This window comes from Argentina silus (assembly GCF_951799395.1).
Source record: "Argentina silus genome assembly, chromosome: 3".
NCBI lineage: Eukaryota > Metazoa > Chordata > Actinopteri > Argentiniformes > Argentinidae > Argentina > Argentina silus.
In genome coordinates, this window is record NC_139657.1 from 12,264,360 (window position 1) to 12,287,683 (window position 23,324).

A 23,324-nucleotide genomic window follows, 5' to 3' on the forward strand; every position below is an offset into this window, starting at 1 on the left:
GCCTGGTCGATGAGCGTGCCAGCTTTAAATGGCAGGGGTAAACACACTGCATTAACTGACTGCTATTGAAAAGTCGAAGGAAACGAAAACATATACAATGGCATTATCATGCCCCAACCTCATATAACAATGGGCATGCGTTAAAGTGTGTCCTGTTGCTTCCGTCGCGTAATGAATTACCATTTGAACAGCTGTTGGTTGTCAAACGTAACTTGGATGCAGGCTGCTTAAGTGAATCCGTGGGAACTTAACACATGATGTAGGCTAGGTCTGGCTGCACACCATATCCATTTGAACTTTCATTCACTATCAGTGTGCCTTTCTTTGCTGCCAATCTGCTTTTACGAAATGCCAAATCCCACTGCACATATAATTTCAATAACAAAGCATGCTTTATGTATTGGATAGCTGCAACAGCTCAAGGCGGGTTGTCGACATCAACCTCTCATTGGGCAAATTGTTCATTACATTTTCTGCGAGGACACTGTGATTAATTACTGGTTAGATCACCGAACTCGTCAGAGACCGTTGTTAATGCATGAAGAAAGGGCATGGGGACTCTGAATCTGATTGTGAAATGTATTTGAAGATTGGTGAATGATCCACATAGGCCGATTAGGCAAAAGTAAATGACTAAGGTCTCGCAAATTCTATTTAGAGAAAAATAAATGTAGGCTACACTTTGTTATGCCTTATTCGTTCAACTAACGAAATTAAGGCAATTGGTATATGTATATGTTGCGTTTAACCTGATAATTTCTATTGTATGCTACATTAGCACGAGCCTGTAGGGAGAAACGACGACAATTGATCGCAACATAAACCGTTATGAATAGTTAATATGGATATATCACACTTGCCAAGGACCTTTGCTTATATCAGACAATTGCCCGTGAACAACTATGCATGTGGTATGGGAGCGAGAGTACATGAGCAGACTAATGAGATAATGAATCACATTGAAATAAAATGTTGGAAGACAATAAGTCAATAAACTGATATTTTAGGTTTTAAAACAATGTTAAACTCGGTCACACTCTTCAGCAACATGTATCATCTCTCTCTCTCTCTCTCTCTCTCTCTCTCTCTCTCTTTCTCTCTCTCTCTCTCTCTTTCTCTCTCTCTCTATCTATCTATCTTTCTATTTCTCTCTCTTTTTCTTTTATTCTTTTTTTTATGGAAAAAAGGCTTGAGGCCGAAAACTCATTGTCCTCGGGCAGCGACAGTTTCCGTTGGTCCCGATGGCAAATAGTTAATGTAAATATGGTAGACTACTGCTAAGTGGGAGTGCCTTGCCATTATTTTTGCTGTCACTTGATCAGCGTCGAAAGCTTATGGGGAATGTCGTGGAGGGGGCTGCACTAACATGTGGACACTCTCTTTACGCGCAGCTCACACACACACACGCACACAGCGCGAGAATCGAGCAAGGGATGCAAGTCCAGTCCACTCCGAGGCAGGTAGACACTATTGGACAAAACCTTTCGGTGGAATTCAATAGCGATCATCATTTGCTCTAACAACTGGTCTACCCAGTTTACGTTCGGCGTCCTTGCAGTTTATCACTGTTTTGTTGTTGCTGGCACAACGAAGGAGTGTTTTCTGTCCAAAAAGGTAAGATTCGCCGTTCTTAAGTCATTATGTTTTAAGCATTTGCCAACTGTTGTATGCGTTTATAGCATTTGTATAATAAATAGCCTAAATTAGCCTATATGTACTTTTCATGAAATAGCCTTATCTATTGTCTTAATAACAGCACCAAGTCTATCTGCGAGCTAATTAAGAGGGTATTTTGTCAAATTAAATGGCCTAACATTTGAATTATACTTCATGGGACATGCTAATAAACAAATTGGCTATATTTTCTTGAAACAATATTAATTATACTGTGGGGCTGTGTTTTTTTACTAACGGTTCAAAGACGCAAAACTGAGCCTTGGTAATTACAATGAAAGCGGATTAAAGGTTCTTTCTTATCTGTTAAGCTCCTTGGCTTGGCTTAATGTGCATATTCCTTCTGCTCCTTAACGTGTTAGCCTCTTTGTTGGCACTGTTCAGCTCTATGTCTCAGTTCTGTTCCGATTTTAAGTCAGCTTTCATCCCGTTAATCACTCGTGTAGGCGGCTAATCGCCTAAAATCCCATGTTTAAAATAGGCCTACAAAAATACTAAGAAACCTGAACGCTTCTTCTCTATCATGTATGTAGCTAGTGGTATTATACATTTGTATTATTTCGTTGTTCTTTAGCCGATCATTTTAAATGTAAATGTAAATGTATTTGACCATTCCTTGTAGAAGTGGGACTTTAGGCTATCATTTGTATTGCCTATTATTAATAGGCCTCCATTTGCCTATTTTGTTAAAGTTAGTTATCATTGCTGATGTTTTTAAAGATGGAAATATAGCATTATTTGGAACTCCGTGAAGGAATTAAGTCATGATTTTTTATTTTATTTGATAGCCTGATATTTATTCATCATGACGATTGATCTATTATTTCTTATCTATGCAGGCTTCCAGGAATGGAGTCGATTCCGAATCAAATACCTGCGGGACGAGACTCCAGTTCACCGAGCTCAAAACAAGAACTACCATCATACTCCAGTCCAAGTCTCAAACCCAACCAAGTTAGTGAGACGGCTTTGTATGGAATACCTATCGTGTCGTTGGTGATAGATGGCCAGGAGAGACTTTGCCTCGCGCAAATTTCTAATACCCTGTTAAAGAACTACAGCTACAACGAGATACATAATCGGCGTGTGGCACTTGGAATCACCTGTGTGCAGTGCACTCCTGTCCAACTAGAGATCCTGAGGCGCGCGGGCGCAATGCCCATCTCTTCTAGGCGATGTGGGATGATTACGAAGCGTGAGGCTGAGAGGCTTTGCAAATCATTTCTTGGAGCTCACAACCCTCCAAAACTACCCGAGAATTTCGCATTTGACGTATCCCACGAATGCGCCTGGGGAAGTCGAGGTAACTTTATTCCAGCTAGATACAATAGCTCCAGAGCTAAGTGCATCAAGTGCTCCTATTGCAATATGTATTTTTCTCCAAATAAGTTCATATTTCACTCCCACCGCACACCAGAGTCAAAGTACACACAGCCAGACGCAGCTAACTTTAACTCCTGGAGGCGACATCTCAAACTGACAGATAAAAACTCACCTGACGATGTGGCCCACGCATGGGAGGACGTGAAAGCCATGTTCAATGGCGGTAGTCGAAAGAGGACGCTGCCAATGAGCGGGCCAGAACGTTCTTCCTCATTAAAATCGCAGGGGCCTTCTAACCTTCCCCGGAGAGACTCGCCCGAGATCCCTCCAAAAATCCTACGCTGCGAGGACAACCGGGGAAGCATGAGTATGACAAGTACTCGCAGCTATCCTGTTATCCCGGTGCCCAGCAAAAGCTTCGGAATGCTGCAGAAGATCCCACCACCGCTATTTCCACATCCTTATGGATTCCCAGCTTTTGGGTCTTTTCAGAAGAAAGATGATAGTGTAATGGGAGAGCAAAACAAACCCAACCTTTCAGGCGTGTTTTGGCCAGGTACCAAGGACAGCGCCTATCATCCCTTCCCAATATTTTGGCCTACAGCAGGCAGTCTCCCCATGCCACCATATCCCCAGTCTCAACCCAAACCACCCACGGAGCTCCTGTGCTCTAGACAAAATGATGTGGACGTATCTGAGCACAGTGACCGAAGCACCAACACTCCAAAGGACAGTCTTATTGACAGTGAACGATGCTCCAGTACTCAGTCCACGCGTAATGAAGATGACAAGTCCGGAGATGAAGCCAGGTCAATGGAGGGGTTGCCCATTGTACCCCGGAAAATTAGCTACGTCTCTGCATTCAGACCAGTCATTAAAGACGCAGAGAGTATAGCTAAACTTTACGGCAACAGGGGGACTTACACCGGGCCTCGCCCTGGCTATCTATCACCTGATTTCCTTAGTGAGAGCTCCAGTTACAGGTCCGTGTCCCCTGGCGCGGACAGCGAGGGTGAGCCAGATGTGGATGTGGAGTCAAATAAGTCACAAGAGGACAAGGAATCACTTCCACTTTCCATTGAGGACCGTCGGAGCCCCCTGGCACACGGTCTTTCACCAAAAGGCCCAGAATCCAAAACTGATACAGAGCTCACTCTTGTGGACTCGCAAAGAATGAACTTACATGTGGCACGATCGTCAGACAGAGAGAGACAAAGCAAGCTGGCGGAGAGCAACAGGGCCACGTCTTTTGTTGAAGTAGGTGGTTTGAGCCCACACATGGCCTATACTAGATAGCCTACTGAGATGTTATAGCAGATTGATACAGATATTGAAATTGGGCCTATAGGCTATAGCAACTACCAACATCATAAATCGTCATATTGTGGCAATGGTGATGCAATGTTACAACGCTTTGATCATGCATAACGTTGAATTTCAGTATTTGTCCTGTAGCAGTTTCAAATATGGCTGTAATGTTGTCTATTTCAGGGCTGGGCTGATAAACAGCATATAAACTGAAAGATGATTAATTATCCGTTTTATCTGTGTAGGTGTATACACCGGAGAGGAGTGATCATATGCAACAAAGGAGCAGCCCATATCACTATGGCTCAGCAACTAATTACCAGACTAACCTACCAGAATTGAACGGTTGGTTTTCCTCCGCATTTTCTTGCAGGAGATTAGATAGCCTATATAGAGAAAGGATAAAGATGATCATATATTCCAATCGATGTGTTATTTCAGAAGATGACAGTGCAAATAAAGAAGAGCCGTCGTCCACCGTGGAGGAGATTGAAACGAAATCTTTTAACGACCAAAGCAGTGTATCCGAAGAGAGCCATAGAGAACAGGATGAGGGTAAGTTCAAGTTAACTCCAGCAGATTAAATGAATTGTTCGTCAGCTCAATTCTGGTGGTATAAAGAGTCAAGTCTCTGTTTTGATAAAAAGCTATTGTGTTTGTTGTATAATGTATACAATGTATAATGTATAATGTCGTAATGTTGTATGTGTGTGTGTGTGTGTGTGTGTCTGTGTGTGTGTGTGTGTGTGTGTGTGCAGGCGAGGAGGCGACGGTCAAGGGTAACACAGTCCCACAAACCGAGAAAGACGTAGAAAGCCAAGCAAAAGGTGAGGCCAACATAATTATATGGATAATGATAATATTGATAACGATGAAAATGACAATAATCATGATATCAATCGTAATAATAACAATAATAATAATGGTAAAATGTATAATAATAATAATAATAATAATAATAATAATACTATTATAATTAGAATAATAAGAATTATTATTAGCCTATCATTATTTTGTATTATTATACTAATTATTATTATTACTACGACTAATACTGATAATAATATTATTATTGCCATCATTATTGTATTTTGCTTTTTGGTGTTATTGAATAGGCACTAATGGTCGTCATCATTTTATCTTCATCATTATCGTTATTATCGTCATTATTATCATATAAGTGGTAATGTCAACATTTTAATTTGTGTTATTAATTATAGGCTATAAATGTTATTATACGAACAGGCAGGCTAGTGTTTTTACAGAGAATTTTCCCGGCAGAACGATCAGAGGTATGCCCAGTAGGCCTGGACACATTGTTGTGGAACTCATTTTATAGCAATAGGCCTAATTGTCAAATAGGATGAGGTTTGTCTAATCATGCCACCAATTTAGTGCAGAACGACCTCACTCTCTGCTGAACAGTCTCACTAATCAGGCACAGAGATCATCCGACTTTTCAGGGAAACGGATATCTCACAATTCTCAATTTTCGGCTTAGAGCATGGGGTCGCTTGAGATATTCAGCATCAAAATAGTAATGATATCAGTCAGTGCTTTTTACCAGTTTCGATTATTATTTTTACAATTGATTTTGTGGAAAAATAAAGAATAAAGAATAGCCAATGAGCTTTCAAATACGTTTGGACGAGTATCCTAGGCCTATACATCAATTACCATTTAGAAAGAAAATCATACCTCGCAATACATTTTAATAATTACTTTGTCGTCATGTTTGTTGATTGTTTTCAATAGAAGAATTGCAGAAACAACTCATGGAGCAGGTGGAGATAAGGAAGAAGTTGGAACGAGAATTCCAAAGTTTGAAAGGTAAATTCTATGTTATTCATAGGCTATTAGCGTGTCTATTTCACAATTTTATGACACTACTGTATTTCATTTAGTAGAAACGTGAGAATATATCATGAGTGTTTCTCCTAATATAATGCTTGTGAGCAACATGAGCAAACACATCGATTGGGCTGTGCGCTATAGCCTGCCAATCCCAATGTGACGGGTTGTTCCGCTCCACTTGACCATTAGATGTTGTTGAAATGGTCAGATGTTGCATGGATCGATTGTTATTTCTATCCAACAAAAACAGAGTTATCCTGGCAGTATAGGTTATTTTGCTGTAGCTTGCTGACACCCATGATAGGATGTCAGTTTGTTCTCCCACAAAAACAATATTTCCGCTCTTCTAATTGCTCCCCAGATAATTTTCAAGATCAAATGAAAAGGGAGCTCTCGTACAGGGAGGAGATGGTTCAACAGCTTCATATTGTCAGAGGTGAGAATACGAAACACCGAGAGGCAGATGAAGTAGGCCTAGTATGCCAAACTTGCAAAATTAAGCATTGATATTCACATAAAAAAGTAGACTGCCTCTGATTTTCATAAAAGTGGGACTATTTTTTTTTTTCTCCAAATTGATTGATGAATAGGATATGCTCAAAATGTATTATTCTAGATGTGGATTAGAGCTACGTATCATTCCATAAAACTTATTTATTTTTGGAGGTGTTTTGTATTTTACTCAACACTTGCATTATTAAGAGAAACACCCCATAATAATGATCAACTCAAGCAATATGATACACAAATGGAGTAGGTAGGATTAGTTTATTAGTGTCAGAGAAATCAATAGCACATAATTTAGGCTATGAGAATAAAATTATATGAGTTTATATTAATAGCTCATTTAATGCATCTTGTATTTGAGTTATATACTCTCTTTCTCTTGCATAGACACTTTATGCAGCGAGCTGGACCAAGAGAGAAAGGCTCGTTATGCTATTCAGCAGAAGTTGAAAGGTAATTGATATGTAGCCAGTATGATTATGCTAGAAAAAAGAAATGCAGATTTCTGCTCAAGGACACAGGGACATTGACTTGTTTTCTCCAGAGAAACAGACTAGCTATGGCTAATGGAAAGATTTTTCTATTTGCCAGATTCTTGAGACATGTTATAGAATGTTCATTGCCTGTCTAGTTTCATTACATTTTAGAGCATGGCCTTGAATCAATTGACCCACAACTGCCTTTGAATTTAGAATTACAAGAGATGTGTTCCGATACAGCGGATTTAAGGAGACATTGACTTATTTCTCTTTTTGAATATTGAAAAGAGAAAAAATGTAATAGTCAGACACATGATCAATACAAAAGTCAACTTATGTATGTTTACATTCTCTGTTTATTGAAACCCACAATTACAGACAGACAGACACACACACATACGCACACACAGACAAGTGAGCGTCTACACACACATACGCGCACACACACAGGCACGCACGCACGCACACACACACACACACACACACACACACACACACACACACACACACACACACACACATACACACTCTCTAACACTGTACACAAACACACACACACACACACACACACACACACACACACACAAGTGAGCGTGTACACACAAACACACACACACACACACACACACACACACACACACACACACACACAAACACAGTACTTTCTACAATGTCTATTTATAACCAATTCTCTTTCTTCCTAGAAGCTCACGACGCATTACATCATTTCTCGTGCAAGATGTTGACCCCACGCCACTGCACTGGAACCTGCTCCTTCAAACCCCCTCTATTACCACCTTAACATTAGAGTACATTATTCCAAACACAAGATACAATACAAAAAAGGCTGGATCTGAAATAGTAACATTAACACTCCCATCCACAACTGCCCCTTAACCAATGGCCACAGCTGAGTACTACAATGACGTTTTGGTGCTGAGGAAACTTGTGCTTGAGAGAAACCTATTGCTGTTATTGGCCACTGTTTGTAATTAATTGTAACATATGAAAGAGTGTGTCTTCAGGCTCAGTGTATAATTTATTAAAAGTTCTTAAAGGACTACGTTAAAGAAATTGTATTTGTTTCACTGAAAATATGACCATCACTTTTGGAATTCATCTATATATCTAGTGGCAAAGTGCAATGACTATGTAGTATCCTGTGATAGTTTTAGTTCAATGTTTATGTCAATAATGTTATCATCAGCTATTGTAAATAGTTTACATTTGATTTAATCTTGATGTTGTTAATTATCACTGCTCTCTTCATCTGCAACTTTGTATACTTTTGATGTAATGCACTTTAAACTAGCACCCTAAATGACTTGTGTGTATTAAAATCTGTGGTTTGGGATTAATTTGTTGCTATTTTTATGGAACATTATATCATTAATTATATCATTATAGTCAAAATTATATATATAAATGCACTATTATTGGTAATGGAGAGCTTGTAGTGATGACTATGTAATGCAGAGAATGTGAGGAAAAACTAGTGGGTGTATCTCTGTTCTTCAATGGACCACCAGTCTGATCATACAATGCTCCAGTACTTGGTTTGGAGGCCATCTCCTTGAAGAAGCATAGATTGGATATGAACTTGTAATTAGTAGCACATAGCCATGGTCTCAGACTTAGTCAAGAACTGAATGTGTATTGTTTTGATAACATGACCAAATTAATAAATAATTTCATTTATTAAAAGAAATATGAAAAATCTTTCCTCCAACAAAGTGTCAGATATATTCAGTAATCCATAGGTGTCAATATGCATTGCTGTATCAATATTGACTTCATCTGAGAGCCTCTTATTGCTCTGTGATGAACTTCTGTGTTATACAGTGCTATAGGTTTCAGTTCAGGACCAGTTCTAGAACATTCACATTCAATCATGTACATACCAGTAGTTTACAAGCATCAGACACATGCCATGCTTTTGGGTTCTGGCTCACTTCAGCAGTGGATACTATGCAGCAGCCTTGGCCCTGTCACATTTTCACAAAACAAACTAAATCAAAAAAGTAATTTGAGACAGATTGTGGGCCATACACTACTTTGTTGAAAGAGAAGCAACAATGCAATCCAGTAGGCCAAGGGAGTGAGTTGCGTGTGATATATGAGTCCTTTTAATTCATTTTACTCAATCATGTAGATGGTGTTTATCATTATCTACCATGTTACATACTATACAGCTATGGCTAGATCTCTTTATGGATGCATACATCACTCATGACTTTCTCATGCTGCACAAACAGCCTGGCTTATTTTACATATGCATTGTGCTCATAGAAAAAAGGGATTGTATGTAGAAAGGCACCTATGTGGAAAGTATTCTATATTGAACCCAACAGGGTTCTAAATGAAACCCCAAAAGGGTTCTACATGGAACCCCAAAGGGGTTCTTGGGGGGGGTTCTCCCACAGGGGCAGCCAGGGAATCATTTTAAATTGGTAGAACCTTTTTGTTTTTGAGTATTTTGATATTGGGGTCTAGTCTTTAAACATTGAAGACCTGCAAGTCAATTATTATGTCATACATAAAGGCTGTAATCAAGTATGCCACCAGGTTTCTACCACTGAATTGTTTTTTTTACCCGCAAATGAAACTAATGATATTTGGCTTGTACTGCAGGTGTTTATGTAGTGCGACAGTGCCATCTACTGGACACATTTGGATTTGACCCATCTGCTATTCATGTCTCTCTTTTCTTCTTCATCTCCACACTATCTGATCTAAAAGCAAACGATAACTATTTGCATAGTCATTGTTCATAGTAATTCTATTTGCTATGAATAATTTGCTTCACATTCATGCGTATGGAGTTGAGAAGAAGAAGCTAGACTACTGAGATGCACCCGCGACCGTCCACTCTCCCCTCTCTTTCATGTGCGGGTAACTATCACGCTTGCGCCAAATAACAAGATGGCGGAGAGTGCGGAACTGAAGGTAAAGCGTTGTCCAAAATTACAATAGACAAAAAATGGTGTATTTTGCCCTAAAGTTTATTATGTGGCTTACTCATTTTTGGAATCATCTTTATTTGAGGATTTGCTTTATTTAGTGCAGAGTTTGTTTTTATTTGTTGTAGAAATAGTATAGTGGAAGTCATAGATTGCTAGCCTTACTAGCTAGCTAGCAATGTTATTGTTGCGATGTTGGGGCTTGCCTGCTAGCTAGCTCGCTACTTCTTGCTTTTGGCTGGTTAGCCTATCAGTCGCTTAGCCAGTTAATATTTAACAGACATGCATGTTAGCTAGCTACTTGACTTATCAGAGACCTGTAGCTAATCGTTTTTTGTCAGTCCGTCTAGATAGCTAGCTAGCTACAGAATAAAGAACCAACAACATTCGGTTTGGCACTTTGTCTAATCAGTTAGCACAGTTAGCTTTATGGCTAGCTATATCATTGACATTGGATTTGAGAGGGAGTCAGATTAGCAACAGATGTATGCTAACTAGTTAGCTTGCTAACTTTGATTTCAGTCCTGTGTCTGGTTCACACAGCCAGAAGAGATTAAAAATGATTAACTAGCTAGATACTCCACTTTTAGTTGGCACAAAGGTAGGTAGAAACATTTGATTGTCTTCTGTTTTGATCCTAACTTGTGTAGAGGAACTCTTCGTTTATATATAATCTGACACATGAAATTGGCTGAAAATGTGAACAAAGACTGAAACGTTAACCTATTCCCCGGCACCTGTCATGTGGAGTATAGACTGATTTATGACGGTAGATGAGACCTATCGGGGAAGTCTTCAGTGAACAGAAACTGAAAACAAGCAATGGTGGTCCATTCAGACAGTGTTGTATATGATAAATCACAGACTAAACAGGAACTATCAACAATAGACCTGTTTTAGCCGTCTGTTTATATGTATAATATGCTGTGTGTTGACAGAATTGTTACGCAGGATCCCTGAAATGACCATTTGTTTACCTCTGGTTAGTCATAGCTATGTCACCACATAGAGGCTGTTATCTGCTGTACAGTGTGGGTGTTTTACTCATAAGGCTGGTTTAATGATGGAGATGTAGTTAGGTGTCACATTTTATTATTGTATAGCCAAGCCTACTTGTATCTGCAGCCTATATTATAGTAAAGCAGTCAAAGGTGATAGATGTGGCTTCCTATGATCCCACCCATCTGCAATTCTTCTGCAGTGAATTTGATCCGTGTTTTAAGATTGGTGTAGTGTAGGCATATCCCCCTCCCCCTCCCCTTTCCCCTTCCCCTCTTCTTTCCACAGATGGATAGGCCTACACTTAGAAATTAGAGGCCACATTATTTTGAGTAAGAATGTTCCTTTAAGTGGGGACTCGGATATTGATAAATGCCATTTATATCCAGTAGACAGTTAGAGATTAGGGGTTTTTGTTCCATGTGTCCTCACATCACCTCAGTCAGAAATCTCAGCACAGAGATGTGCTCTTGCCTCTTCACCAGCCACATCTGCCCCCCTATCAACCCCCCTAAATGTCTAGATGTTTATAGTATTTTGAAGAAGAAAACTCCCCAATAATGTCCCTTTTTTTCATCTAACCACAGCAAATGGTAATGAGCCTTCGCGTTTCGGAGCTCCAAGTATTGCTGGGTTACGCAGGACGGAATAAGCACGGACGGAAACACGAACTCTTGACCAAAGCGCTGCACCTATTGAAGGCCGGCTGCAGCCCCGCGGTACAGATGAAGATCAAAGAGCTCTATCGACGACGGTTCCCCACCAAAATGGTGTTGCCGATGGACCTAGCCCTGCCCAGTGTCCATTCCACTAGCAGCCTGCCAGCAGGCCTCACTCAGTTGGGCTTTGACAGCCATGGTGCCCCCTCGCCCCTGCTACCCGTCTCCTTACCGGGGCCCAAGCACGAGCTGAGCTTGCCTCACCTTCCCTCCGCCCTGCACCCCGTGCACCCCGACGTCAAGCTCCAGAGGCTTCCTTTCTATGACATGCTGGACGAGCTTATCAAGCCCACCAGCCTGGGTGAGTGCCTGTTTGGTCAGCACTGGATTAGTCTTTCATGGACCCACAGGGCCAGTGTTGCACTGAAGACCTTAACTTTTGGTTATAAGGCCTTGTAAAATAAAATAAATCATGGCAATGTTATTGAATAGGCTTTGAGACTACTAGTGTAGCCTACAGGTGGCATGCACCAGCTCTACAGATAAGGGTTTGTATTGATACAGAGTTGTCTGTCAGGAGGAGAGCAGGATTATTCTCGAGGGAACTCTTAGACTGGTCTGAGTGGATAACAACAACATCTCAACTGAAATACCGCCTTGAAATGTGTCTCCTGTGCAGATTTGCTCATTGTTAATTATCTTTCTCTTGCTTCCTTCCTTTTTTTTTCTCTCTCTCTCCCTCTCTTTGTTTTCCTTTTATGCAGCCTCAGACAACAGTCAGCGCTTCCAGGAAACATGTTATGCTTTTGCGTTAACACCGCAGCAAGTCCAACAGATCAGCAGCTCAATGTAAGTGAGAGGGGGAAGGTCTGCTGTTCACGTTGTCCCTGTCTGACCTCCATAACCCCCTCCATAGATCTACCACTGAGCATCACACACACATACCATTCACTGTCACAACTGTCACATGATTTGTCTACTATCTATACATAGGGATATCTCCGGGACCAAGTGTGACTTTGCAGTCCAAGTTCAGTTAAGGTAAGCCCCCGTATATGGTTTTATGTAATGTCCAGCAGGCAGAACAGTTTTGTTAGAGGGTTTTAATACTGCAGTGTTTTCCAAGTCAAAGAACAATCGAGCTTCAAATGTCTCGAGCCAAACATGTTAACATAGACAATACCACAGTAATTGTTTTCGTCTCCTACAGCGTTCTTGTGAAATACCGCAGGTTTCTTTCACTTCTATTTCTCCATTTTGTCTTTTTTCTGCCGTCTCTCCTGGCTTTTCCTTCTTTTCACAACATGAAATGCTGACCATCTGTTTCTATTAGTGCTGTGTTGAGGTACCTGATTTGTACAGAATACTAATCTCTGTTGTTCTTTCCCAGGTTCTGTTTATCAGAGACAAGCTGTCCCCAGGAAGACCATTTTCCTTCCAATTTGTGTGTGAAAGTGAATGGCAAACCCTGCAACCTCCCGGTCAGTCTCACAGCCTGCCAAAGGCTGCACATTCATCTAAATTCAATATATAAAATTGGCAAGGCCCAGTGCTTTTTTCAAACAAAGCATTAGTTTTTTATGTGTCCATTTATATATGGGTATCCTTTTACCATGATATTGAAGTGAATATTTGCGTTGTATATCGTCCCAGCCGTCACTGATAATCATTGACACTGTTGTCTCCTCTGCTTTAGGGATATCTTCCTCCAACCAAAAATGGAGTTGAACCAAAACGGCCAAGTCGTCCCATCAACATAACCTCTCTGGTCAGATTGTCCACCACAGTTCCCAACACGATTGTGGTGTCATGGACCTCAGAAATCGGGAGGGTAAGGATTTCTAAGGCTCTCTGATAGATGAACAAATGGATAGTCAGCATAGACTGTTGGCGAATGCTGTGGCATGAGATATGGAGACATTAAATGCAAATGTGTATATTTCATTTATGAAATATCTTGTGTTGTCATAATTCTATTTCCATAAGCACACTTACGCTGTTGAATGTCTCCTCTCAGAGTTTCTCCATGGCTGTCTATTTGGTGCGACAGCAGACCTCTACAGTGTTGTTGCAGAGACTACGGGCCAAAGGCATCCGCAACCCTGACCACTCCAGAGCTCTCAGTATGTCGCCATTTGACTGTCCTGTTTGTGGTATAGAGCTGGTGCTGACATGATACCAGTCACTCTTCTGAAAATCAGTTTTCTGTGCCCCGTAAATCATGGCCACGGCTCGAAACAAGAGAACATGTCTAGCACCGTCACTGTTTCTTAGCATTGGATTAGGTCTCACAAAAGTGTTATACTAGAGAGTTACACCCAGCTCATCACGTTCTCCCTGTTTGCCTGCATCCCTCCTCTCAGTCAAAGAGAAGTTGACGGCTGACCCAGACAGTGAGATCGCCACCACCAGTCTACGAGTGTCCCTACTTTGTCCGGTAGGTATACTCTGTTTGTACTCTCTATTCACAGCAGTCAGACACCCACTTTTTTTTTTGTCCTTGGCCGTATTCAATGCATGTTGATTTATGTGTGTGTCTGTGTTGTCAGCTTGGGAAGATGCGACTGATGATCCCTTGCCGAGCGCTGACGTGCTCCCACCTTCAGTGCTTTGACGCCACACTCTACATCCAAATGAATGAAAAGAAGCCTACCTGGGTGTGTCCTGTGTGTGACAAGAAGGCACCTTACGAGCACCTCATCATTGACGGGTGAGCACTGCACCTCTCTCTCAACCTCTAAACCTGGGATAGGGTTAGAATATGCAATGACAAAGGGAACTGATTCATTAGTAAGACAAATCTAGACTGCAGATGTGCTGTATGTTTGTTTTGAAAGAGGACAAGAGTTTGATTTGTTTCGTTTTGCGCACAAGAATGTCCGAAAAAGTCGAAGAGGGAGTCCGAGTGACCGAATTCTTCCTCTCTTCCCAGGTTGTTCATGGAGATCCTGAACAGCTGCGAGGACTGTGACGAGATCCAGTTCAAGGAGGATGGGAACTGGTGCCCCATGAGATCAAAGAGGGAGGTGCAGGAGGTGTCTGCTTCGTATAACGGTGTAGACGGTACGTACCGTAGCTAGCTATGTGGCCGTCAATGTCGCTCCAAAGCTCCGGATGCATCATGTCATCCTTTGAGCTTGTTACTGTAGTTGGGTTGTCTTCCATAATACGGAAGGTTTGGTTCTCCGTCTCTGTAGATTCGTGTCGGACGGTGGTGTCTGAGCACAGGAACAGTTCTTCCAGCAACAACAGTAAGAAAGTGGAGGTGATCGATCTGACGCTGGACAGCTCTTCAGACGACGACTTGGACGATGAGCCGCCTCTAAAGAGGCCGCGTCCTTCACTGTCACCTGGTTCTCCGCCTTCAAACAAGGGGTGAGTATCTCTGACCAGTGACAACGAGGCTCAGGCCTTCAGTCTATTCACTGAGCCACGACACTAGGCTACGAGTTTGGTCTTTTTTGGCCTCTCTGACGCTCCTGTACTGAGACACAGTGTTGTCACCCACACAGAGTGTTGAATCTCCACAGCCAGGCGTCGCCTGTGGCCAGAGCTCCCAGCATGCCCCCCGTGGAGACGAGCTACATTCCCCCGCCTCCGCCCCTCATCCAGGACTACCGCCACTACTACCACACCCCCAACGACCTTCCAGGTATGGCTCCTCCTACCGCTCCGTAAACCACATGGTTCAGGCCGTGTTTCACTTACCTTTGAGATGAGTATGTACCCCTACTGTAGGCCCGGAATGGTCTCATCTGCGTTAAACCAAGAGTACACAGATTAAACTTTTTATTTTTTTTCCCCCACAGATTTGAATTTCTTCTCCTTCCTCCAAAGCGACAATCATCAGGTAAATCAAGCCACGGAATAGAACAGGAAAACACTTCCAGTGGGCAGCAATGCGTATAATTGTGGTAGTCAAAATGAGGGGGTTTCACACTCGGAGTGTCTTATTAAACGCTCAATAGAAGTGCGTTGATTAGATCATACGCTGCTTTTAGTGACACACCTGTCACCCCTCCCCCTCCCCCTCCCCTTCCTCCCCTTGCAGCATTACAACATGGTGATGGCTGCAGCAGCAGCTGCCTCGGCCTCGGCTACGGAGGACCACGACCTGCTCCTGAACCGCTTCCTGCCCTACAGCTCCTCCCAGATGTTCCTGGAGCAGACGGGCACGCCCGGGAGCAGCACACTGGTACCTACCAACGGGAGCAGCCACAGTGGAAGCAGCAGCAGCCTGGTGTCCTCCAGTAGCCTGCGGGACAGAGACAGGGACAGGGATAGAGACAGGGACAGAGACAGAGACAGGGACAGCCACTCCAGGTCCACATCAGACGCAGCAGCGGCGGTCATGTACGGCGCCATCTCTGACGTCATCTCGCTCGACTGATCACAGGGGATCCACACGGAACTGAAAATCTATTTGAGGGAGAAAACATTAACAGGAGGCTTTTTTTGTAAATAGAAGAGAAGAAAAAGAAGAGAGAAAACAATGCTATGTACAGAGAGGAAAATCTATTTTCAATTTTACTTGTGTATATAAACTTAGGACACTGCCTGTCCAGTGAGCAGCTTCAGTTGATATTTTTCTGTGGATACTGAAGATTTTTTCACACCTCTTCATGTGGTCCCTTGATTATTGTACCTTTTGTACTTCGTTTTTACTCTGTTATTTCAATATTCCATGTCAATGGCATTATTTCTGTCAAAATATGTTTCACCTGCAGAGAGATCTGTCAATTTTTTTTTGTCATCACTGTAGAGTTTTCTTTCAAACATTCATGCTGTGGTCAATATTGTATTTAATTATTTGCAAGGTATTATTTATGATGCTTTTAAGTTATGTTGGATGTATGCTGTTTAAAAGCATTCCCTATGCCCCTGCAAGTTGCCACTAGGAATGCACAGGCAGATTATAGATCCTACTATATTTCCTCAGTTTTCTGCACTCACGTATCCGCTTTCATTTTTCCTGCAGAATCCACCCTTACATTTTCAAGTAAGAACTACATCAAGGCTGTTTCTTTATCAATGGTATAAACTGGTAATTACAGTCATTGTTTTATAATTAGTATATTTTCATAATGGGACAAAATTGTCAGATTTGTCAAAGTGAAGTTTCAACATCAAATCACATATAACATGTATGTTATATATATATATATATATATATATAACAAGTATGTTGTGCAAAGTTGTTTTTAATACCACTTTCTTTTTGCATTAACTGGTTCTATCCATATTTTCATTGACGTTATCTTTTCGTTCTGTGTTAAACTGTGCTTACAGAGACTTAACTAATGTCAGTCGATAAAACAGGTGAGGTTTCATTGGCCTGATCTCAGTATTGTTTGAAGTGTCAAGACTGGACCAGGTTCCGGTCTAGTTATTTCTGTCATTTCTGAAAAGGATGTGAAACTTGATTTCAGTCCAGTTCATTTTAGGATGCTACTATATGGTGCCTTTAATGTTTGATTCCAGCACTTCCTAGCTTTTCACGCAGTGGTAACTCTTTTTCACAATTCACCTATGAGGGAAATGCAACATATTTAGAATGGAGGTATATAGAATGCTTGGCTTTGCTACTCATGGCTGTTATTTGTTGCTGTCTCTCTGTGACTCACTTCAAAGTTCAGTGGATCTATAACTACCCCTGCCATTCCCTCATGAGAGGCACATCTTGTGCTCAGTGTCTTTGCTAAAGCCTAATGAATACCTGACAGGTTATTATTGTCTGTGACAGCTTGGCTCATAAGTGCATCATAATGTGGTTTGCTCCAAAGGTTGCCGCTACACAAGTTCTGTTGGCCCCCTTTTTTTCCTGTGTATACAATTAGTATTATTTATTTCATCTATATATATTTTTTTGCATTTGGTTGATTCATGAATATGCATTGCTGTCATTGTATATGATATTTCTTTTGTAATTATATGATTAATGCTATTTAAAGAGATCATTGTCGCTTGATATGCATTGTAACAAACATTTTCTGTTTTGTTTTCTTTGTCTGTTTAACTATCGAATGATGTCAATAACACAATAGAGGCTTTGAACATTGTGACCGTCTCTTGGGTCTACTTTGCTATTTGATAATTGTATAAATTAAACAGATATAAGAAGACGATAACCAAATGACAATATACTCTTGCCTCTTTGCTCATCCATACATCATATTCTGCTGCGGACATGAATCAAGATCAAGGGTGCATATTAAAAACAAGGATCCAGCTGATTTTGCATGAGCTGAGAATGGTATAACATTAGGATATTGATTTGGTCATGGGTATTTGGGTACAATAGTAAACACATCTGAGCTCTAGTATATAGGAGTCTTCGATGCACCCTGTATTTGCACTATACATTTCATTAGCAACCTTTTTATCCATGGTCTTGAATGCAGCCTGATCGTATAATAACGTCGCAATAAATATGCGTCATCACAGACGTGGTTGTGAGGCGCCTTCACTGTTTCTGAATGAAATAGGAGCTGGCGATGCCTGGATTTGATTTTTCAGATATTTTGATAGTTTAATCTGTGAATGGCGCCAAAACAGGACCCTAAACCTAAATTTCAAGAAGGTAAGGAACTCCCTAATTGGTTTGTGAGAGAGTTTTGCGACGAACTGTTTCTGGCTGAGAGCAGTGCAGCCAATAAAGTGGGCGCTACTCAGATCATCATGGCGCGCTCACTTGTCAACAATTGCCAGTCGTTTGCATGGCATAATGAGATCCAATGTCCCCTAGGCTTAATATATGTTTAGCAAACCACCCCATATAATAATGAGTCATGTTAGATTTATATGTTACTATCTCTGCAACGTTCAGTAGGTTGTTGCACCCATCTGAATGACCCTGGCCTGAACGCTGGAGAGCTTGTAGGTTTGTGTAGGGCTAGGCTAAAACAAAAGCCTGCATCCCCTCTCCAGCCAGGACCAGGATTGATGATGTCCACTGGCCTATGTCCTAAATACGATGCTAACATGCATTCATTTCAACCAACGAATGTGATACAAATACCTCAGTCATAGTAGCATTAATACTTTTGTAAAATTTCAAGCCAATGCCTTGATATTTGTTATCTACGATAACCTTAAAAGGGCAATCTTGGATTGATACATACATTTTTTGACTTTTATATTAATACATTATAGCTATTGATTATTGAAGAATATAACTTATAAATGCCTCATGAGCTTAGTTCAACTGTCTTACCCCATCAGAACCCAAAATATAATTGTTTTACTCCATTGTTTGTAACTATGTAATTGTAAACAAACACTGTATAGCTTCAAAACATGGTTAAAACAATCATTTTGATCTCATGGATGGTCAGTCCTTGCATCCATAGCTCAGTATATGAAATTGAGAGTGGTTACATTTCTCCAACCCCATCCCTCAGCTATTTACCAAAAAAGTGAATACCTGATTGCCCCTTTTAAATTGTATGATAACAACCCATTTGCAAGTTATCGAAGGAATCATTTGGTATACTGTAAGTAGATATCCCAGATGAAGATTGTGAAACAAAGTAATTGAAGGCCTATAATTCTGCTGTACGACAGCCAACCCATTGTTCATCAGATCAATGAGATCACCTGGTCAAGGCACTGGCCTAACACATGGCTTATTATGATGCAACATGAGTGTTTCATTTCTTGCAGTGCATTATATTTATTCACATACTTAAACACTTACCTTTGACCTATGTTTGTCTTGTCTCTTTTCAGGTGAACGAGTGCTGTGTTTTCATGGGCCATTGCTCTACGAAGCAAAGGTATGCGACTGTGTCATAGTCTATATTTTCATTATTTGTAGAATAATTAAATCTTACAATTTCAAATCTTTCGGTCCTTAGTTGAAATCAGATGTGTAAATACTGTGCGGTTTGTGTGTAAGTGTTAGCCTAATCATATATTTCTTTCCAGAGTGTTAAGATAAATATCAAGGACAAGCAAATAAAATACTTCATTCATTACAGTGGATGGAATAAGAAGTAAGTATTAGATGTGTTGTTCATGTAAATTATTATAACTTCTCCAACAGAGATTTGTTTGAGGTGGCACTTGTGCAATGCTTATGGGGTCACGTACATCCGAATGAATAAACCTATTCCCAAATACTGTGCGGTTGGACAAAGAACAAGAATGTGCCTGGTCGGCTCATACAGGAGATGCAGTTAAAGTGCTTGACACTTGTCTCCTTTTTTAGCTGGGACGAATGGGTTCCTGAAAGCCGAGTGCTTAAATATGTGGATAGTAACCTGCAGAAACAGAAAGAGCTTCAGAAGGCTAATCAGTGAGTCCCCTCTGTGTTGCTTTTTGGAGTTTGGACTCTATGAGGATCTGGTTGTGTGGTCATTGATGCATCTTTATATCATGTTGTTGTGTTGTGGCTACTGTATACCTTTTTTCAGAGACCATTATGTTGAGGGAAGGATGAGGGGTGTAGCACCAAGCAAGAAGATACCTGCTCCGCCACAGAAAAACCTAGATGTGTGAGTAGTCTTCTTGGCTTCCATACATGGCATGATACCAAAGCCTGGAGCAGAACATCAGCCGTGTTCAACTTCTTTTGTTATAATGTTATATAATTGTATCGTTCCTCAGTTATTGAACGAGATTGACTCTCGGCTCATTGTCCTTTTGTAGTGAGGAGGTCAGTAAACACATGTACAAGTAAGAACATTACCTGTTTGTGAATTCTAAGGTATTTTTCCCCTCTCCACCAGGAAAACTAAAAAGAACAAACAAAAGCGTAAGTATCATTTATTGGCCACATACATTTATAGTTTTTGAACTTTATCTTCGTTTTAAGTCCTTGCAAGAATGAAATACAATGCCAATGCGTGCTAGAGGCAGAGAAGTTTGTAACAGAGACTCAACAAGCAACTATTTACAGGAAGTAATGCCTTGTTGAGTCCCTCGGTTTCATATTTCTCTGGCGCCAACACACCTGGCTCGCCCAGAGATAATAATGGACAAGTTGCTATTGTAATGTTTATAATTACGGTCTCTGTTTGTTTGTGTATTTATCCATCCATGTTCATTCAGCTCCAGGGGCAGGGGAAGGGACCAGTACTGGGGGGGAGATGCCCCACCCTCCACGGAAGAAGAGGGCACGTGTTGACCCAACTGTAGAAAGTGTATGTCTACACAATTATGTGCTTATGTATAAGTAGATTCCCACTAGGAAAGGCTATCCCTATTCGACTTGGCTACCTGATTGTTTTCAGGTAGCTATTGAGATGAGTTTTGTAATGAAAATTAATGTTTCCCCTAAATAAACTCCAACTCGCTGTGTACAGGAGGAAACCTTTATAAACCAAGTGGAGGTAAAGGTGAAGATCCCTGAGGAGTTAAAACCATGGCTTGTGGATGACTGGGATCTGATCACCCGGCAAAAGCAGGTCAGTGGGTAAAAACTCACAGCAGCCAGTATGATAACTCATTTAGTCCTCTCAATAGTCCTCTTCAGTGGCAGAATTATTACGTTATTTGTTCTGCCTTGAATTGAATGAAGTCTAATTAACTAATGAAGTCTAATAGGTTGAAGGTCACATGGCATGGACATATTGGAGCATATTTCCATCTCAGACTAAGTAGATTAATTTTCTCATTTGTTTCAGCTCTTCCACTTGCCTGCAAAAAAGAATGTTGAAGCTGTCCTTGAAGATTATGCAAATTACAAGAAATCAAGAGGAAACTCTGACAACAAGTAAATACTGGGGAAAAAAGGAAGCCTACGTTGTCATCAGAGTTGCTGAATCACTCCCAAGAAATGTCTTTCTTCACATATATGGTCTCATATTCCTTGATAGCTTTTGCTGCTCAGAGTAAATGGCTAACCTGTGGAGACTCACTCCTGTGTCCTCTGCTTGGTCCTCTCAGGGAATTTGCTGTGAATGAAGTGGTTTCTGGTATCCGGGAGTACTTCAACGTTATGCTGGGGACGCAGCTTCTCTACAAGTTTGAGAGGCCGCAGTATGCGGAAATCCTGGCCAATCACCCTGACACATCTATCTCGCAGATCTATGGGGCGCCTCACCTACTGAGGCTGTTTGGTACGAAGGCTTGTATTCCTTATGTTACATCAGTCCTCCTCATTATAAGCACCCTTGCCTACTGGTCTGTAGAATCAAGAAGTCCAAAGTATTCCTCTGAGTGGAGAGGCCCTCTGTACTTTTTAAGTCTGTAAAATAGTGTGTTCTTGTTTGTACTTGACAGTGAGGATTGGTGCCATGCTGGCCTACACACCTCTGGATGAGAAGAGCTTGGCTCTGCTGCTCAGCTACCTGCAGGATTTCCTCAAGTGAGTCTTTTCCTGAAGCCATATTGTGACTAGTGTTTACCCATAATTGGGTCTTGGGTGAAAAATGAATGACATGTTTGGTTTCTTTTTCTCAATTTGAGGTACCTTGTGAAGAACTCGACATCTCTCTTCAGTGTGAGTGACTATGAAGTAGCACCCCCAGAGTATCACCGCAAGGCTGTTTGAAAATGGACCTATACAACCAGGCACTCTGTTTTGCGGATTATATTTTTACCCACTGAAAGGAAGTGACTTTAGAAAAAAATCATTCTGATAACAGATGTTTTTGAGGCCACAGATGAAGATGGTGTATGTCTAAAGAATCACAGAGCCTAACATTTCAGACGTTGGACACAATTATTTTCTTTCATTTAGAAAGCTGCTGAGAAAGCTGTCCCTGTATTGGTATGTTCTTGAGTACCACTTTAGTTTATTCTAATACTTGTTCTGTCCGGTTAACCAAGGTATTTGGTTCAAATACTGGCTGAATTTGTCTTTCGTTGTCCTTTTATAATAAAAGTTTTTCATTCGCACTTGAATGTGGTTGTGTGACTGATTTGAAGACTGATGTCTTCTTGCGGTTTCATTTATTTCAGACAGACATGACAGAAAGATGTATGATCCCTGCAACTTGATCATCTACCACTCTTATTAGTTACTTTTTGTGGAATCCTAACTCGAGATCCATCATCACGCAGCTTTCCCATTGACATCAATACAAGATTTATGTGAATGTCAGAGTTACGCGTAGGGATCTCGAGATTCTACCCTTAGTGAAGAGGGCTTTAGAATGGGCTAATTCAGGTTGGGTACTGACTATGGTGCATCAGAGACTGTAGACAGTGATACATTCTCTATAACACAAATGCAAGGACGATATAGAAGGGAGGCGATAGATGAGGATCGTTTTGTGTGAAGGATTAGTTGTGGTTTCTAGGAATGTGTGCCCAAGACCTAGTTGAACTGAACTGACCAGACAGATTAGAAACATTATTGGTCTGGAGCAGCAGCCTCTTGTCAGGACCAGACTGGTAAACAGGTCCACCAGAAGTTCAGGTGAAAGACTGCATTCTACAGCAAAAGGCCAGGACCAATCGCTACAGAGATTCCTTTGTCCGCCTGGCCATAAGGCTGTGTGAGAACAATATTGTCTTGTGTTATGTAACTGCACCACAATCTCACTGCCCTGGAGGCTTACAATAATAGTGATGTGTGCTGTGCTTTTGTATGTGCACAAGGACAAAGTGAATTT

At 41.1% G+C, this 23,324-nt stretch overlaps 3 protein-coding genes across 3 annotated transcripts; all 3 read left to right on the top strand.

The window, feature by feature from the left end:
- Positions 1 to 2,523: 2,523 nt before the first annotated feature.
- skor1b (SKI family transcriptional corepressor 1b) lies at positions 2,524 to 7,947 on the top strand (the record flags this gene model as incomplete). Its single annotated transcript, XM_083666437.1, has 6 exons — positions 2,524 to 4,261; positions 4,747 to 4,860; positions 6,061 to 6,135; positions 6,521 to 6,595; positions 7,054 to 7,119; positions 7,850 to 7,947. 6 exons carry the CDS (start codon positions 2,524 to 2,526, stop codon positions 7,945 to 7,947), a joined length of 2,166 nt encoding a protein of 721 aa, XP_083522563.1.
- A 2,107-nt stretch (positions 7,948 to 10,054) lies between these two features.
- Positions 10,055 to 16,539, top strand: pias1b (protein inhibitor of activated STAT, 1b). The gene is made up of 14 exons (XM_083666923.1): positions 10,055 to 10,091; positions 11,692 to 12,124; positions 12,528 to 12,612; positions 12,757 to 12,804; positions 13,154 to 13,244; positions 13,460 to 13,594; positions 13,781 to 13,886; positions 14,127 to 14,200; positions 14,313 to 14,473; positions 14,696 to 14,826; positions 14,961 to 15,138; positions 15,276 to 15,415; positions 15,573 to 15,613; positions 15,815 to 16,539. The coding sequence occupies exons 1-14, from the start codon at positions 10,068 to 10,070 to the stop codon at positions 16,151 to 16,153; spliced, it is 1,986 nt and encodes a 661-aa protein (XP_083523049.1). The 5' UTR covers positions 10,055 to 10,067; the 3' UTR covers positions 16,154 to 16,539.
- Positions 16,540 to 18,213: 1,674 nt separating this feature from the next.
- On the top strand, positions 18,214 to 22,597 carry morf4l1 (mortality factor 4 like 1). The gene is made up of 12 exons (XM_083667058.1): positions 18,214 to 18,343; positions 19,492 to 19,538; positions 19,690 to 19,757; positions 19,973 to 20,059; positions 20,178 to 20,258; positions 20,493 to 20,518; positions 20,815 to 20,906; positions 21,069 to 21,170; positions 21,390 to 21,478; positions 21,652 to 21,824; positions 21,988 to 22,072; positions 22,174 to 22,597. The coding sequence occupies exons 1-12, from the start codon at positions 18,304 to 18,306 to the stop codon at positions 22,256 to 22,258; spliced, it is 975 nt and encodes a 324-aa protein (XP_083523184.1). The 5' UTR covers positions 18,214 to 18,303; the 3' UTR covers positions 22,259 to 22,597.
- The last annotated feature ends 727 nt before the right edge of the window (positions 22,598 to 23,324 follow it).